The 16,222-nt window shown below is 46.3% G+C and overlaps 1 protein-coding gene across 3 annotated transcripts in view; it reads right to left on the reverse strand.

The window, feature by feature from the left end:
• Positions 1-15,703, reverse strand: part of pdpr (pyruvate dehydrogenase phosphatase regulatory subunit) — a 36,946-nt gene extending 21,243 nt beyond the window's left edge. For all 3 annotated transcript variants that reach the window (XR_014553829.1, XR_014553830.1, XM_083662335.1), the window contains exons 1-8: positions 15,434-15,703; positions 14,760-14,893; positions 14,111-14,192; positions 11,958-12,121; positions 11,439-11,560; positions 10,616-10,733; positions 10,068-10,217; positions 4,808-5,000 (exon numbers count right to left, since the gene is read on the reverse strand). Coding sequence is in view for 1 of the 3 variants with exons in the window: in XM_083662335.1 (XP_083518461.1) it covers positions 4,808-5,000; positions 10,068-10,217; positions 10,616-10,733; positions 11,439-11,560; positions 11,958-12,121; positions 14,111-14,192; positions 14,760-14,893; positions 15,434-15,702 (1,232 nt within the window). In the remaining 2 variants the exon portion in view is untranslated. The remainder of the gene's footprint in view (positions 1-4,807; positions 5,001-10,067; positions 10,218-10,615; positions 10,734-11,438; positions 11,561-11,957; positions 12,122-14,110; positions 14,193-14,759; positions 14,894-15,433) is intronic.
• Positions 15,704-16,222: the final 519 nt, after the last annotated feature.

A 16,222-nucleotide genomic window follows, 5' to 3' on the forward strand; every position in this document is an offset into this window, starting at 1 on the left:
AAGTCTGGAGTATCACGACACTGTCTGGAGTAAGTATGGAGTATCACAACACTGTCTGGAGTAAGTCTGGAGTATCATGACATTGTCTGGAGTAAGTCTGGAGTATCACGACACTGTCTGGAGTAAGTCTGGAGTATCACAACACTGTCTGGACTAAGTCTGGAGTATCACAACACTGTCTGGAGTAAGTCTGGAGTATCACGACACTGTCTGGAGTAAGTCTGGAGTATCACGACACTGTCTGGAGTAAGTCTGGAGTATCACGACACTGTCTGGAGTAAGTCTGGAGTATCACGACACTGTCTGGAGTAAGTCTGGAGTATCATGACACTGTCTGGAGTAAGTCTGGAGTATCATGACACTGTCTGGAGTAAGTCTGGAGTATCATGACACTGTCTGGAGTAAGTCTGGAGTATCATGACACTGTCTGGAGTAAGTCTGGAGTATCACGACACTGTCTGGAGTAAGTCTGGAGTATCACAACACTGTCTGGAGTAAGTCTGGAGTATCACAACACTGTCTGGAGTAAGTCTGGAGTATCACAACACTGTCTGGAGTAAGTCTGGAGTATCATGACACTGTCTGGAGTAAGTCTGGAGTATCATGACACTGTCTGGAGTAAGTCTGGAGTATCACTACACTGTCTGGAGTAAGTCTGGAGTATCATGACACTGTCTGGAGTAAGTCTGGAGTATCATGACACTGTCTGGAGTAAGTCTGGAGTATCACAACACTGTCTGGAGTAAGTCTGGAGTATCACAACACTGTCTGGAGTAAGTCTGGAGTATCATGACACTGTCTGGAGTATCACTACACTGTCTGGAGTAAGTCTGGAGTATCATGACACTGTCTGGAGTAAGTCTGGAGTATCACGACACTGTCTGGAGTAAGTCTGGAGTATCACAACACTGTCTGGAGTAAGTCTGGAGTATCACGACACTGTCTGGAGTAAGTCTGGAGTATCACGACACTGTCTGGAGTAAGTCTGGAGTATCACGACACTGTCTGGAGTAAGTCTGGAGTATCACGACACTGTCTGGACTAAGTCTGGAGTATCATGACACTGTCTGGAGTAAGTCTGGAGTATCACGAGTAAGTCTGGAGTATCACTACACTGTCTGGAGTAAGTCTGGAGTATCATGACACTGTCTGGAGTAAGTCTGGAGTATCACGAGTAAGTCTGGAGTATCATGACACTGTCTGGAGTATCACTACACTGTCTGGAGTAAGTCTGGAGTATCATGACACTGTCTGGAGTATCATGACACTGTCTGGAGTAAGTCTGGAGTATCACGACACTGTCTGGAGTATCACAACACTGTCTGGAGTAAGTCTGGAGTATCACGACACTGTCTGGAGTAAGTCTGGAGTATCACAACAGTGTCTGGAGTAAGTCTGGAGTATCACGACACTGTCTGGAGTAAGTCTGGAGTATCACGACACTGTCTGGAGTAAGTCTGGAGTATCACGACACTGTCTGGAGTAAGTCTGGAGTATCACGACACTGTCTGGAGTAAGTCTGGAGTATCACTACACTGTCTGGAGTAAGTCTGGAGTATCATGACACTGTCTGGAGTAAGTCTGGAGTATCACGACACTGTCTGGAGTAAGTCTGGAGTATCACGACACTGTCTGGAGTAAGTCTGGAGTATCACGACACTGTCTGGACTAAGTCTGGAGTATCATGACACTGTCTGGAGTAAGTCTGGAGTATCACGAGTAAGTCTGGAGTATCACTACACTGTCTGGAGTAAGTCTGGAGTATCATGACACTGTCTGGAGTAAGTCTGGAGTATCACGAGTAAGTCTGGAGTATCACTACACTGTCTGGAGTAAGTCTGGAGTATCATGACACTGTCTGGAGTAAGTCTGGAGTATCATGACACTGTCTGGAGTTAGTCTGGAGTATCACGACACTGTCTGGAGGAAGTCTGGAGTATCACGCCACTGTCTGGAGTAAGTCTGGAGTATCACGACACTGTCTGGACTAAGTCTGGAGTATCACGACACTGTCTGGACTAAGTCTGGAGTATCATGACACTGTCTGGAGTAAGTCTGGAGTATCACGAGTAAGTCTGGAGTAAGTCTGGAGTATCACGACACTGTCTGGAGTAAGTCTGGAGTATCACGACACTGTCTGGACTAAGTCTGGAGTATCACGCCACTGTCTGGAGTAAGTCTGGAGTATCACGACACTGTCTGGACTAAGTCTGGAGTATCACGACACTGTCTGGAGTAAGTCTGGAGTATCACGACACTGTCTGGAGTAAGTCTGGAGTATCACGACACTGTCTGGAGTAAGTCTGGAGTATCACTACACTGTCTGGAGTAAGTCTGGAGTATCACGACACTGTCTGGAGTAAGTCTGGAGTATCACGACACTGTCTGGAGTAAGTCTGGAGTATCACTACACTGTCTGGAGTAAGTCTGGAGTATCACGACACTGTCTGGAGTAAGTCTGGAGTATCACTACACTGTCTGGAGTAAGTCTGGAGTATCACTACACTGTCTGGAGTAAGTCTGGAGTATCACGACACTGTCTGGAGTAAGTCTGGAGTATCACTACACTGTCTGGAGTAAGTCTGGAGTATCACGACACTGTCTGGAGTAAGTCTGGAGTATCACTACACTGTCTGGAGTAAGTCTGGAGTATCACGACACTGTCTGGAGTAAGTCTGGAGTATCACGACACTGTCTGGAGGAAGTCTGGAGTATCATGACACTGTCTGGACTAAGTCTGGAGTATCACGACACTGTCTGGAGTAAGTCTGGAGTATCACGACACTGTCTGGAGTAAGTCTGGAGTATCACTACACTGTCTGGAGTAAGTCTGGAGTATCACGACACTGTCTGGAGTTAGTCTGGAGTATCACGACACTGTCTGGAGGAAGTCTGGAGTATCACGCCACTGTCTGGAGTAAGTCTGGAGTATCACGACACTGTCTGGACTAAGTCTGGAGTATCATGACACTGTCTGGAGTAAGTCTGGAGTATCACGAGTAAGTCTGGAGTAAGTCTGGAGTATCACGACACTGTCTGGAGTAAGTCTGGAGTATCACGACACTGTCTGGACTAAGTCTGGAGTATCACGCCACTGTCTGGAGTAAGTCTGGAGTATCACGACACTGTCTGGACTAAGTCTGGAGTATCACGACACTGTCTGGAGTAAGTCTGGAGTATCACGACACTGTCTGGAGTAAGTCTGGAGTATCATGACACTGTCTGGAGTAAGTCTGGTGTAACACAACACTGTCTGGAGTAAGTCTGGAGTATCATGACACTGTCTGGAGTAAGTCTGGAGTATCATGACACTGTCTGGAGTAAGTCTGGAGTATCATGACACTGTCTGGAGTAAGTCTGGTGTAACACAACACTGTCTGGAGTAAGTCTGGAGTATCACGACACTGTCTGGAGTAAGTCTGGAGTATCATGACACTGTCTGGAGTAAGTCTGGTGTAACACAACACTGTCTGGAGTAAGTCTGGAGTATCACGACACTGTCTGGAGTAAGTCTGGAGTATCATGACACTGTCTGGAGTAAGTCTGGTGTAACACAACACTGTCTGGAGTAAGTCTGGAGTATCATGACACTGTCTGGAGTAAGTCTGGAGTATCATGACACTGTCTGGAGTAAGTCTGGTGTAACACAACACTGTCTGGAGTAAGTCTGGAGTATCACGACACTGTCTGGAGTAAGTCTGGAGTATCATGGTCTGGAGTAAGTCTGGAGTATCATGACACTGCCTGGAGTAAGTCTGGAGTATCACTGCCTGGAGTAAGTCTGGAGTATCATGACACTGCCTGGAGTAAGTCTGGAGTATCATGGTCTGGAGTAAGTCTGGAGTATCATGACACTGCCTGGAGTAAGTCTGGAGTATCATGGTCTGGAGTAAGTCTGGAGTATCACTGCCTGGAGTAAGTCTGGAGTATCACACACTGTCTGGAGTAAGTCTGGAGTATCACAACACTGTCTGGAGTAAGTCTGGAGTATCACTACACTGTCTGGAGTAAGTCTGGAGTATCATGACACTGTCTGGAGTAAGTCTGGAGTATCACTACACTGTCTGGAGTAAGTCTGGAGTATCACGACACTGTCTGGAGTAAGTCTGGAGTATCACGACACTGTCTGGAGTAAGTCTGGAGTATCATGACACTGTCTGGAGTAAGTCTGGAGTATCATGACACTGTCTGGAGTAAGTCTGGAGTATCACGACACTGTCTGGAGTAAGTCTGGAGTATCATGACACTGTCTGGAGTAAGTCTGGAGTATCACTACACTGTCTGGAGTAGGTCTGGAGTATCATGACACTGCCTGGAGTAAGTCTGGAGTATCATGGTCTGGAGTAAGTCTGGAGTATCATGACACTGCCTGGAGTAAGTCTGGAGTATCACAGTCTGGAGTAAGTCTGGAGTATCACACACTGTCTGGAGTAAGTCTGGAGTATCACGGTCTGGAGTAGGTCTGGAGTATCACACACTGTCTGGAGTAAGTCTGGAGTATCACAACACTGTCTGGAGTAAGTCTGGAGTATCACGACACTGTCTGGAGTAAGTCTGGAGTATAACGACACTGTCTGGAGTAAGTCTGGAGTATCACGGTCTGGAGTAAGTCTGGAGTATCACAACACTGTCTGGAGTAAGTCTGGAGTATCATGACACTGTCTGGAGTAAGTCTGGAGTATCACGGTCTGGAGTAAGTCTGGAGTATCATGACACTGTCTGGAGTAAGTCTGGACTATCACGGTCTGGAGTAGGTCTGGACTGGAGTATCACAGTCTGGAGTAAGTCTGGAGTATCCGGTTCTTACTTGCCAGCCCCTCCAGCGAAGGCCAGGCCGGAGGAGTTCATCCCGGCCAGGACGTAGTAGCCGGCCACGCCCGGGGTCTCCCCCATCAGACAGCGCATGTCGGGGGTGAACGACTCAGGACAGTTGACCAGCTGCTGGATCTCTGCTGACTCCAGACCAGGCATCCTCCTCAGCAGAGCACTCAGCATGGGCTCTGCAGGTGGGGGAGGAACACATTCTCCATTCACAAATGCCTTTGATTTTTAAACATCAATATACCATTGTCAAATGAATTGTGATCGTTTGGGATAATTGCCATCAATGTAAAATGGAACGATATTTGAGGTTCATGACATTTTTATCCACATGTATCATTTCCAAGTAGTTTGATCAGTGTTCAATCTGATGATGTTGACTGAGAGTGTTTGGACAATATGAAGGTCAACTAGACCATATCACTCTACTGTCGTATAGGTAAAGGTAAAAAGGTAAAGTCCCACTGATTGTCACACACCTGAGTGTGCGAAATTTGTTCTCCGCATTTGACCCATCCCCTGGGGGAGCGGTGAGCGGCAGCGTGCGCCGCTCTCGGGAATCACATGGTGATTTAACCGCCCAATTCCAACCCTTTGATGCTGAGTGCCAAGCAGGGAGGCAAATGGGTCCCATTTTTATAGTCTTTGGTATGACTCAGCTGGGGATCGAACTCACGACCTCCCAGTCTCAGGGCGGACACTCAAACCACAAGGCCACTGAGCTGGTCGTATGTGTTCTTGGATGGCCAATGTTTTTTGTCTTGACATTCTGTACAATCCTCAAACTTTTGAAGACCTGGAAATGATCAAATTCATCTCCAGAGACTTCCAGACTTTCAAGGCTGAGAGGAGGGAGGGAGGGACTGCTGCCTCCTACTGGCAAAACAAGCTGTACTGCAGGGTTTACTGGCCAATTCAAGATGTTACTGGCAAAATACACAAAGAAGCATCGTTTCTTTAAAACAGAGGAGCTGATCTATCAAGACTTTCAGCTCAGACAGACAGACACACACACACACACACACACACACACACACACACACACACACACACACACCTCTCTTTGACCTTGGCCTGGTGCTAGCAGACATCTGAGATACCTTGAAGCAGCTTGGGTGTCAGACAGTAGTAAATCATCAACCAACACTGAACACACAGCAACAAATCACCAGGGTGAGCCAGTCTGTCAGCTGTGCTTCCACAAGTCATTTCACATCACCAGGCAGTGTTGAAAGATCCTTTGGCAGTTAGAAATAGAACTGGTGTATATTTAGCTGTGGTCCAGCGCTAGTGCTTAGGAGGACAACAGGCTGCTCTCATGATTAGAGACACCTCCTTCAAGCAAGTTCAAGCTGTTCAAGTGACCTTGAGCAAGACACTGAATCCCTACCAGCTGCAGGGCTGCTGTTCTGTAGTGACCTTTGACCTACAGTATCTGGAGGGTGAAAAGAGAAAAGACAATAGCCCTGGTCCAAACCGTTCCCTATTACACAAATAGTGGACTATATAGTGTGTTCGCAATTTTTTACTAGTGTCCGAATTCTCATCTGTTAATTTGATTCACTATAGAGAGCCGCAGGAAATCATCGATGCTAACACTGTTTTCGCCTATGGGAGTTTTGAATGGGTTTTTGGCACGATGCTTCTAATAATCTCTCTGGGCAACGCTGGCTTAATCAAATGCGAAACAGTGTTTAGTAATATCATCTTCACACACGAGGACCACTTTTATGAGTTTTGAAGCTTTTACGTGCCGTTAAAAGGGCGGCTAGTTAGCAAACGGCTAAATGAGACTACACTGTTGAGTCAATGGGGATATATACATCAACGTCATCACTTCAAAGGACGAACACGGAAATTCTCTTTCCCTCACCTGGTTCAGCCCCGTTCAGCCCGGGGTAATCAGTGCATACAACAACAACAGTCCAGGTTGAGTGTTGACGTGACGTGGAAGCCTATGCGACAGTGTGTAGTTCTGGATTAGCTTAGCTCGAGCTTTTTACTTCTAGGGCTCGCATTTACGCTACAAAACTCATGAAAGTGGTCCTCATGTGTGAAGATTATCCGACTGAACTCTGGTTCGTGTTTGATTAAGCTTGCCTTGCCCAGAGACCTTATTTGAAGCATCGCGGCAAAAACCCATTCAAAAATCCCATAGACAGAAACAGTGAAGAACCAGGAAGTCCGGGACTTCCGCGTTCTGACTACAAAAATACGTCATCCCTGCGGCTCTCTATATAGTGCACTATAAAATGCCCACAATGCACTGCAATTTCTAGTGAACAACGAATAATGTACCCTAAATTTTCTCCCATATACCACAATGCAATAATGTTGTCATGTTTACCAAGAGTGAGGTAGTGTCTGAAACTCGTTTGATCATTCCTCATATAGTTCAGTGAACTATAGTGAACTAAGTTCACTATTATGATCAAGACTACATGGGGAATAGTGAGTGAGTGAATGAGTGAACCATTCCGAACACGGCAAATGTCTGAACAGGGAACAATGGAGATTAAACTATTCTTTCTTTTCTTCTTTTTTCTTCTTTCCAATTGTGACCACTAGCTATTTATCAACAGTTTGTGGAATCTTCTTCAAAATGCTCAAATGTACTGTATGTTCTTCGTTATCCATTATTACTACTATGTCAACAACACAAGACACAACACGTCCAATCACACTGCTATCAGTTTCTCTTTCATAAAGCAGCTTTCCAAGTAGATCTGTGGTTCACTATTGACTTAGAATATTCATGATTAAAGCAGTCTAACCACCAGGCCACTGTACACACAACAACAACAACAACCAAGCAGGTTACAGGAGCCATGTGTCCTGTCAAAGTAACCTTTGACCCCTGAATCCCGACCTGCCCTGCACCAATCACTATTGGCCCATTTCCACCGCTGGTATCAACGCGGCCCCGCCCAGCTTGTCTCGCTTTTTTGTCTCATTCCACCGATCAAAAACGTGGACAGCCCGGGTTGAGTCGGGGTTGAGTCGTGTTAGTTTTGGTCCCTGCTTTGTTGAGGTTCCAGCGCTGTGGACCCGGTACCATACGGTGACGTGAAAACACTGCAGACAACTGATTGGTCAGGCAGAATCGTATTGACTGTATCTACTGACTGTCAATGCTGGATACCAGTTTAGTGGGGCTTACCTTCTCTTCTGTTCTGTTAATGTTATTTCCATCAGTCTTTTGTGTTGCTGCCTTCGGCTCTGGTGAAATAAAATCGATCTCCTTGCTCAGCTTTAACATGCGGTGGTTTTCAATTGTTTTGAGAGAGAAAAAGTCTGCTCCTCAGGAAGCCCAGTTGTGTGCTGCGTCGGCTCCGCTAGGCCGCAGGCGGGGGTTTAGCGAAGCCGCGGTCTTGCCTGGTGAGAGGCCGCCGGGGTAGAGGCTTCCTTTCTCCCTGTAGCGCAACTCCCGTCCCCCGCGCAGTGCATGCATGTGAGTTTGAGTAACAACAAAGTCATATCCATTCTCCTGGCCGATTGTCACATTTGCCCATGTACACTGTAGGTCATTTAGAGGCACCAGTATTTCATAAACAGTTTAAAAGTTCTGTGTATGGATTTAATTTGAACGTTATACGTTATAGCCTACTTCGGCTATGGGCGGAGGGCAGATATGCGGTCGCTATGACGACCAGGTGTGGGTGGAGGCGAGTAAACTTGCTATGGAAACAGAGTCTATATCAAGTAGAGACGAGTAAGGCCAGGTCGAGTAGAGCTGTACTGTGCTGTTGTATGTGGTGGAAATGAGCCATATGTCACTGTGGATACGAGTCATGACCAGGGCTGCACCATTATGGCTCAAATTACTTTGCTAGATATTGCAATCATGATTATTCGTCTTGATTCTTCTTCTTCTTGATGATTTCAGGAACAAATATTTGATTTTGAAATCTTATATTGAGTTGACTTTTTCCAACTACAGCAGATGTTCAAAATCAAATGTTCCAAGATTGCGAGCATGCCAATGGCCTGCAATTAATTAACTGTGGAAACTCAAATCTCAATATATTGTTGTTATTATTGTTATTATACATAATTGTGCAGCCCTAGTCCTCCTGAGAGAGTCAAAAATAACACCTTAAAGGCCGGGTTAGCACATTAACTGTAGCCTAAAAATAGTGACAGCTCCTGATCCTTCAGGAGCTGTCAAGAATCACTTCACACAGGAAGTGCATTTACATGAATGCACACTAGGAGTGTCACGATACACTCAGTTCACGATACGATACGATACATGATATTGGGTTCACGATAACGATACGATATTTTAACAATATTTTATTGCAATCGATTTGTAAGTTGAGGGGGCATCCTCCACGCTAATTTGAGTCATTTCACCATTTTCATCCTCCGTGTCTGTAACGTCCCTCGTCTGTTCAAACAAAGCAATGAAAAGGAGAGCGAGCATGCAATCAGATGCAGATCAGTGCCACCATGTTCAGCGTCTTTTTCTCGCGATATGAGATTTCATCTCAACGATACATTTCGTCACGTTTTGATATCGCGATATATCGTGGGACGATATATTGTGACATCCCTAATGCACCCATTATTATTATATTATCCGATTTCTAGAGTTACCTGATTATTCAAGTGTCATGTAAACAGCATTCTTGATCAGATAAAGGTCGTTATCAGTTTATGAGAAAACCGATAAACGCACCTAGGTTACTGCTGAATCATCAGGTTTATTCATTGCCGTCTATGTCCACTCGCACACTTTGAGGTGAGTTCCTACTATTACCTGGTTATTCTCAGTTATACAGGAATACTTTGTCTACTGCTTTAACCTCAGCCTGGTAAAGCAGCCGGTCAGGTGAACTCACATTTCATTTCGTTCTACCAGACCGTCTGGCCTCAGGTTTTCACAAAGAGACGCGGGTCTCTGATTGGCTCGTACGCTTTGCAGTTTCTGCAAATACCCTCCCAGAGTTGAGGCCAGACGGTCTGGCAGAACGAAATTAAATGGGAGTTCACGTGACCGGCTGGTTTAGCAGGCTACTTTAACACCACCTCCCCTCCCCTCCCCTCCCCTCCCCTCCCCTCCCCTCCCCTCCCCTCCCCTCCTAACCCTCCCCTCCCCTCCCCTCCCCTCCTAACCCTCCCCTCCCCTCCTAACCCTCCCCTCCCCTCCCCTCCTCTCCCCTCCCCTCCCCTCCCCTCCCCTCGCCTCCCCTCCTCTCCTCTCCTCTCCCCTCCCCTCCCCTCCCCTCCCCTCCTAACCCTACCAAAGTGGTCCCAGTCCTCCTGGATGTTCTGGATCTCCTGCTGGTTGCGGCCCTCAGTGAAGATGGGTTTGGGGTTCTTCTCGAAGCCTCCCGACAGCAGGCCGCCCTGCCACGGCCGTGCGTAGATCCTGCCGTCCATATCAATCACCACTGGGGGGCAGCACAGAGCACACAGGCTTCATTAGACCCCCTCCACTAGACTTTTCAGTAGCTTCACTGAGCTCTCAACTGCACAGTTTATTTGAAGATAGAATTCATCGTTTATTACTGGTTAATTAATGGAAGAAGCCTAGAGGCTGCAAATATTGTGTGTGTGTGTGTGTGTGTGTGTGTGTGTGTGTGTGTGTGTGTGCGTGCGCGTGCGGTGTGTGTGCGTGTGTGTGTGTGTGTGTGCGTGCGTGTGGGGTGTGTGTGCGTGTGTGTGTGTTGAAAGTCTTGATAGACCAGCTCCTCTGTTTTTCTTTTTAATAAATAAAATATTTCAAATGTATGTGTGTGTGTGTGTGTGTGTGTCTGTGTGTGCGTGCGTGCGTAAATTATTGTTTGACCTGGTGCACTGGGTGGGAGGAGCTCCTGGAGAGGTTTGGTGAGGAGGTAGAAGTGCTCACAGCCATGCAGAGGAATGGACACCTTCACCTCGCTGGCCTGGCCCAGCTCGTAGGCCCACTGCAGTGCAGAAGACACAACAAACACATGAGACCTCTGAACATCTCACACATTGCTGCTCTTCATCTGTCGCTTTCAAGCCATTCGTTCATCTATCCTGCGTTGCGCCCATCAACTGTCGGTCGGTGCTGGGACTCATGTTGCTGCCTTCCCTCCAGTTCCGTGCCACCATTCCTAGTCCAAGACGCACCTGTCCAGCACAGACGCACCTGTCCAGCACAGACGCACCTGTCCAGCACAGACGCACCTGTCCAGCACAGACGCACCTGTCCAGCACAGACGCACCTGTCCAGCACAGACGCACCTGTCCAGCACAGACGCACCTGTAAAGCACAGACGCACCTGTCCAGCACAGACGCACCTGTCCAGCACAGACACAGCAGAAGCACCTGTCCAGCACAGATGCACCTGTCCAGCACAGACGCACAGATGCACCTGTCCAGCACAGACGCACCTGTCCAGCACAGACACAGCAGACGCACCTGTCCAGCACAGACACACCTGTCCAGCACAGACGCACCTGTCCAGCACAGACGCACCTGTCCAGCACAGACGCACAGACGCACCTGTCCAGCACAGACGCACCTGTCCAGCACAGACGCACCTGTCCAGCACAGACGCACAGATGCACCTGTCCAGCACAGACGCACAGATGCACCTGTCCAGCACAGACGCACCTGTCCAGCACAGACACAGCAGACGCACCTGTCCAGCACAGTTGACAAAGTATTCACACTCGATGGAGCCGCGGTCAGTCTCCACCGCCATCACATGACCCTTCTCCACCAGAACATGCTGGACAGTGGTTCGCTCCAGGATCTGGACTCCTGGACAGGACGAGGAAGAGGAAGATGAGGAAGAGAGGTATTGAAAAACTGAAGTATCAGCAGTAATAGTGGTAGACTTACTGAAAGCTACAACATATGCTATTCCCACAGTTTCTCGACCATTATTCTCTCCAAAGAGTCCAACGATAAAATATTCAGATACTTTAAAAATGTGGAGATGTATTCGACATTTAGTTACTCTTTAGGGTGTAAGTTGGAGAATAAAAGAAGAAAGAGATGTGTGTGAGAACAAAAGATAACGCTGGAATATCTCGGTGTTTCAATGTTTCTCTATGATGGTCAAAAAATAAAATGTGCCCTTGATGTACTGGCCTGGTTGTCCACCCAAACGAGAGACCGCCAAATCAAGGGTAGGTTGTGAGTTTGAATCCCTCACCTTGTCCGGCAGCAGCCACGGCCAAAGCGTGGTTAACGTCGGGCGGCGAGACCACGGCGTCGCCAGGGAGATGGAGCGCCCCCACCAGGTCATGAATGTTAACCAGGGGGTGGAGCTTGGCCACCTCCTTGGGCTTAATGATGTTACAGCTGATCCCCATCACCCTGGGGAGAGAGCAAGAGAGAGAGAGAGAGAGAGAAGGGTGGAGGGAGTATCACTTAGTAGCAGTGTTGGGCAAGTTACTTTCAAAATGTAATATATTAAATATTACTAGTTACTTTCATTTGAAAGTAATAAGTTACTTTAAAATATTACTTTCTGTGTAGAGTAACTTGTTACTTACTACACTACTTTTGCATTACTTTTACCAAAACAACAGCAGCCGCCCCGGAACCATCCCGAAAAATTATTTCAACCGCCTTGAAGTCAGTGTAAACAAACAATCCAAAATTCTAAATGTTATTCTTTTCCTTTGTTATTGTCATCTATAGTGGTTATTTGCATAAAAACAGACAGTTTGATTAGGAAATGATTGTATCTTTTTTAAATATGTGCTTTGATTTAATCAAATGTATCTCAATTTGAAACTTTAGTTACTTGACAAAGTAACTGGTATAATATGACTGAAATCCAATAAGTAATACGTTATATTACTGAGTTACTGCTAAAAGTAATATATTACATGTAATATGTTACTTTTATAATGAGTTACCCCCAACACTGCTTAGTAGCATTACAGCCATACAACCGTGGTCATGACCTTTGACCATTAGAATGCATACATTTTACTGCAGTTTCCCCATTGCACCATACTGTATATGCACCAATGAAATGTTGCAGATACAAAAGTAAGTTACCAAAATAGCAACAGTTTACTATCACTGAAATGAGGGCCTTTTTGCACTAATGCAAACCGCAGTAACTGCAAGAGATTTCATTGTGTACAAATTAGGGATGGGCATCGAATTTCGAATTTTCGAATAATCGTTGTTATTATCAAGGTCGACTTTTATTATTGAAATTCGAAATTCAAAAAAAAAAAAAAAAAATTTTTTGTGTGAAATGTTGCATTGTCTCCCCTGATTCTAAGTATAGTCAAATCGCTTGGTTTGAGCAAGTAAAACAATTTTTATAAGCATTTTAAGCAAGGTTTATGGAAAAATGAATGGCGGATGAAATCCCATGAAGAGGGAGAGGGGGTGACTTTGGCACCCCTTTGGCACTCAGACCTGAGCCTACTAAATATTTAATGAACCACTCATGATTGTCAAAACTGTTTTTTATTTTCGAAAATGTCAATGTCATGTAACATGTTCTGTACTTCAGTGGTGCAATGCTTGTTTGAGCTAAAAATCCACAGCAGAAGCTTTTTATATTAATTAATAAAGCCGTAGACTTAGAATCAGGGGAGACAATGCAACATTTCACTCAAAAAAAAAAAAAAAAAAAAAAAAAAAAAAAAAAACACATTTTTTGTTTTTTTACATTTTTTTTTTTTTTTTCGAATTTCGAATTAAATTCGAATTTGGCCAGCGAATTTCGAATAGTGTTTTTGCTAGAAATGCCCATCCCTAGTACAAATTAAGTTGAATCATTTGTGCAGGTTGAAAAACTGTTTGCCCCAAGCAAACTACTGAGAGCAGCAGAACACCCATCTCTGTGTCGCCTGGCCATTGAATCAGGCTTGGCTCACAGAGTTGGCATGCAGCTTCTCCTCTCTCTCCAGAGGCTTTTCAGAGTCCACTTCCCTGGCTGATTCCCAATGACTCCTCCTCCACTCAGGTGTGCACAGGTGTTCATATCATTAAAAAAAAACTTTGTAGCTGGAAAAAAGTAAATAATTGGCCATGTGGCTGGCTGGCTGCCGGCACTAGTGGAAAACACTGTTAATGTTTTTTTTGTTTTCAAGGCAGGGACAGTTTAGTTAAAGTCGAGGAATAAGATATAAGAGATGGGATGTGAAGAATTCAAAACGACATTCTATCACCAAAATAAATAATTTTCCTACAGTTCCGTGATGTGAAAAACTGTGTCTTGTTGAAATGTCCTTTTGAGACACTGAACTGCTGAGTAAAAGCCTGATCTATATATCAAGCATGTGAATATAGTGTAAGTGATGTGTCTGTCTGGCCAGAGAGAAGGAGGGCTCTTACTTTAGCCGTGAGGCCAGACGCTTCAGAGAGAGTAAGCGATCCTGATTTTGGGCCAGACACACAGAGCCTGTCTTTGCATAACCTGAAAGAGAGACGCGCGCACACACACACACACACACACACACACACACACACACACACATTGTAACACACACAAACATTGTATGACTCAGCAGATCTCAGCTTAGACTAACAACATCTAATCAAAAGCATGGGGGAAGAGTACAGAGCTAAGCCCAAACATAAAGACTCTGCTAGTAGCCGAGGCAACCCAAGACGCTTGTACAGCAAAGTAATGTGGGTACAATGAGCAGCACGTTGTGTGGGGTTGAATGTGATCATGGAGGAAACTAACTTTACTATCCATCAGCTGTAGTGACTGAGGCATCTCAGAATATACCAGCCATTTTACCAGCCACACTCAAAACTTACAAAGGGGCTAGTGATCATTCCCCACAGTGGATGGGATAGTGTATCATGTGAATACAAGTAGAACAGGAATAACGCCTAAATTGCTATGCTAACGAAAACAAGCGTCAACAACTCTTTCAATGTCAAAGCAGTGGTCAGAAACAAAGACATTTTGCCACAAAGTCTGTTTTAGTTTGACAATGAATCAAAGCAGAACAGGTCAAAGCGGCTGTCTGACCCGTCTTGACCCCGGTCTCCTCCTCCAGCCGGCGGTACAGCGTGTTGGAGTAGTCGGCCATTCGACACTCGATGGAGATGGGCTTGGCCACGCTGACGATGCCGGCACACAGCCTGGTCGTTCCTGCTCCCAGTCTACAGCACAACAACAAGAGACAAGACAACATGTTCCTGCTCCCAGTCTACAGCACAACAACAAGAGACAAGACAACGTCAACACCCAGCCCACGACTGCCTTTACTAAACACCGACATTTACAATGTAGGAATTTATTTGTGATTTGTTTTTTCTAACTGATCCTCTTGATTCCTTTAGGGGAAATTGTCTCATCTTGCCCCTCCTCCACAGGGAGGTCATAGGTCAGGGTCAGATACAGAACAGCAACCTCGGAGTCAAGGAGCAGTCTATCTATCTATATCTATAAAAGGGGCAAGTGGGCAATCTCTGTCCGTTTGAATTTTTGTCCCACTGATGATGTCAGAGTGATGTCATAAGAAAAATCTCCGCCTTGGGCAGTAGTTTCCAAAAGCTCCATTTTCAGTGACCTAAAACGGTGTTTGCATGTGGACGAAAGGCCAAAACACATAGAAAAAGCTATGGTTTAAAAAATACACGCGTACGTGTGGACAAGGCCTAAAACCTCAAGCATTATTACAGAGGTTTCTCTGCCCTCACCTGCCCTGCTCCAGCAGCACGATCTCAGTCCAGCCCATCTTGGCCAGGTGGTAGGCTACCGATGTCCCCACAATACCCCCTCCACAGATCACAACACGGGCCTGGCTGGGCAGGGGGAGCGGCTGCTGGGAGTCTCCAGCGACGGCCAGGCACCGGGGGGAGGTCCAGAGGCCTCGGTGGGCTGACCGGCACCCCGCCTGTGGCAGCAGCAGCAGCCTGGGGAGCAGGGCAGGGGACAGAGCCCTGGAGCTCCGCACACAGCTGCACATGCCTGTGTTTGCTGCAACCAGACACACAAACACGCACTTATACACACACAGTCAAAGTGGTGATGTACAGTATAGCTAGTATTCAAGTAGCCACAAAACGCGACTATTTCACTCGAGTACCTCTCCCATCATAGTCGCGCTCGCCCGACCCCTTTATCGAGGGAAAGTTGCACATTTAGCGATCTACAAGCTTCAAACATGCACCAATCACTAATATAAACTACGCACCTTGTTGCCACGGATGTTGTCGAGCAGGCCGCGCTGAGGCCGCGCTTTGTTAACTCGTATTTTAAGAAAGTTTGGGTTATTTGTGTGTCCGGAAACATTATTTTCCCTTCTCCAACGACTCTTCTTCTTTTTTGCTGCTCACCGGTTCAACTGCTCAACTGCGCCACCGCAGTTACTGACAGAACGACACAGGGCAAACCCCATACTTGACACATGATGTAATACCCCATGATGCGGTGGCGCAGTTGAGCAGTTGAACCGGTGAGCAGCAAAAAAGAAGAAGAGTCGTTGG

This window comes from Poromitra crassiceps (genome assembly GCF_964638095.1).
Source record: "Poromitra crassiceps genome assembly, chromosome: 28".
In the NCBI taxonomy this organism is placed as follows: Eukaryota; Metazoa; Chordata; class Actinopteri; order Beryciformes; family Melamphaidae; genus Poromitra; species Poromitra crassiceps.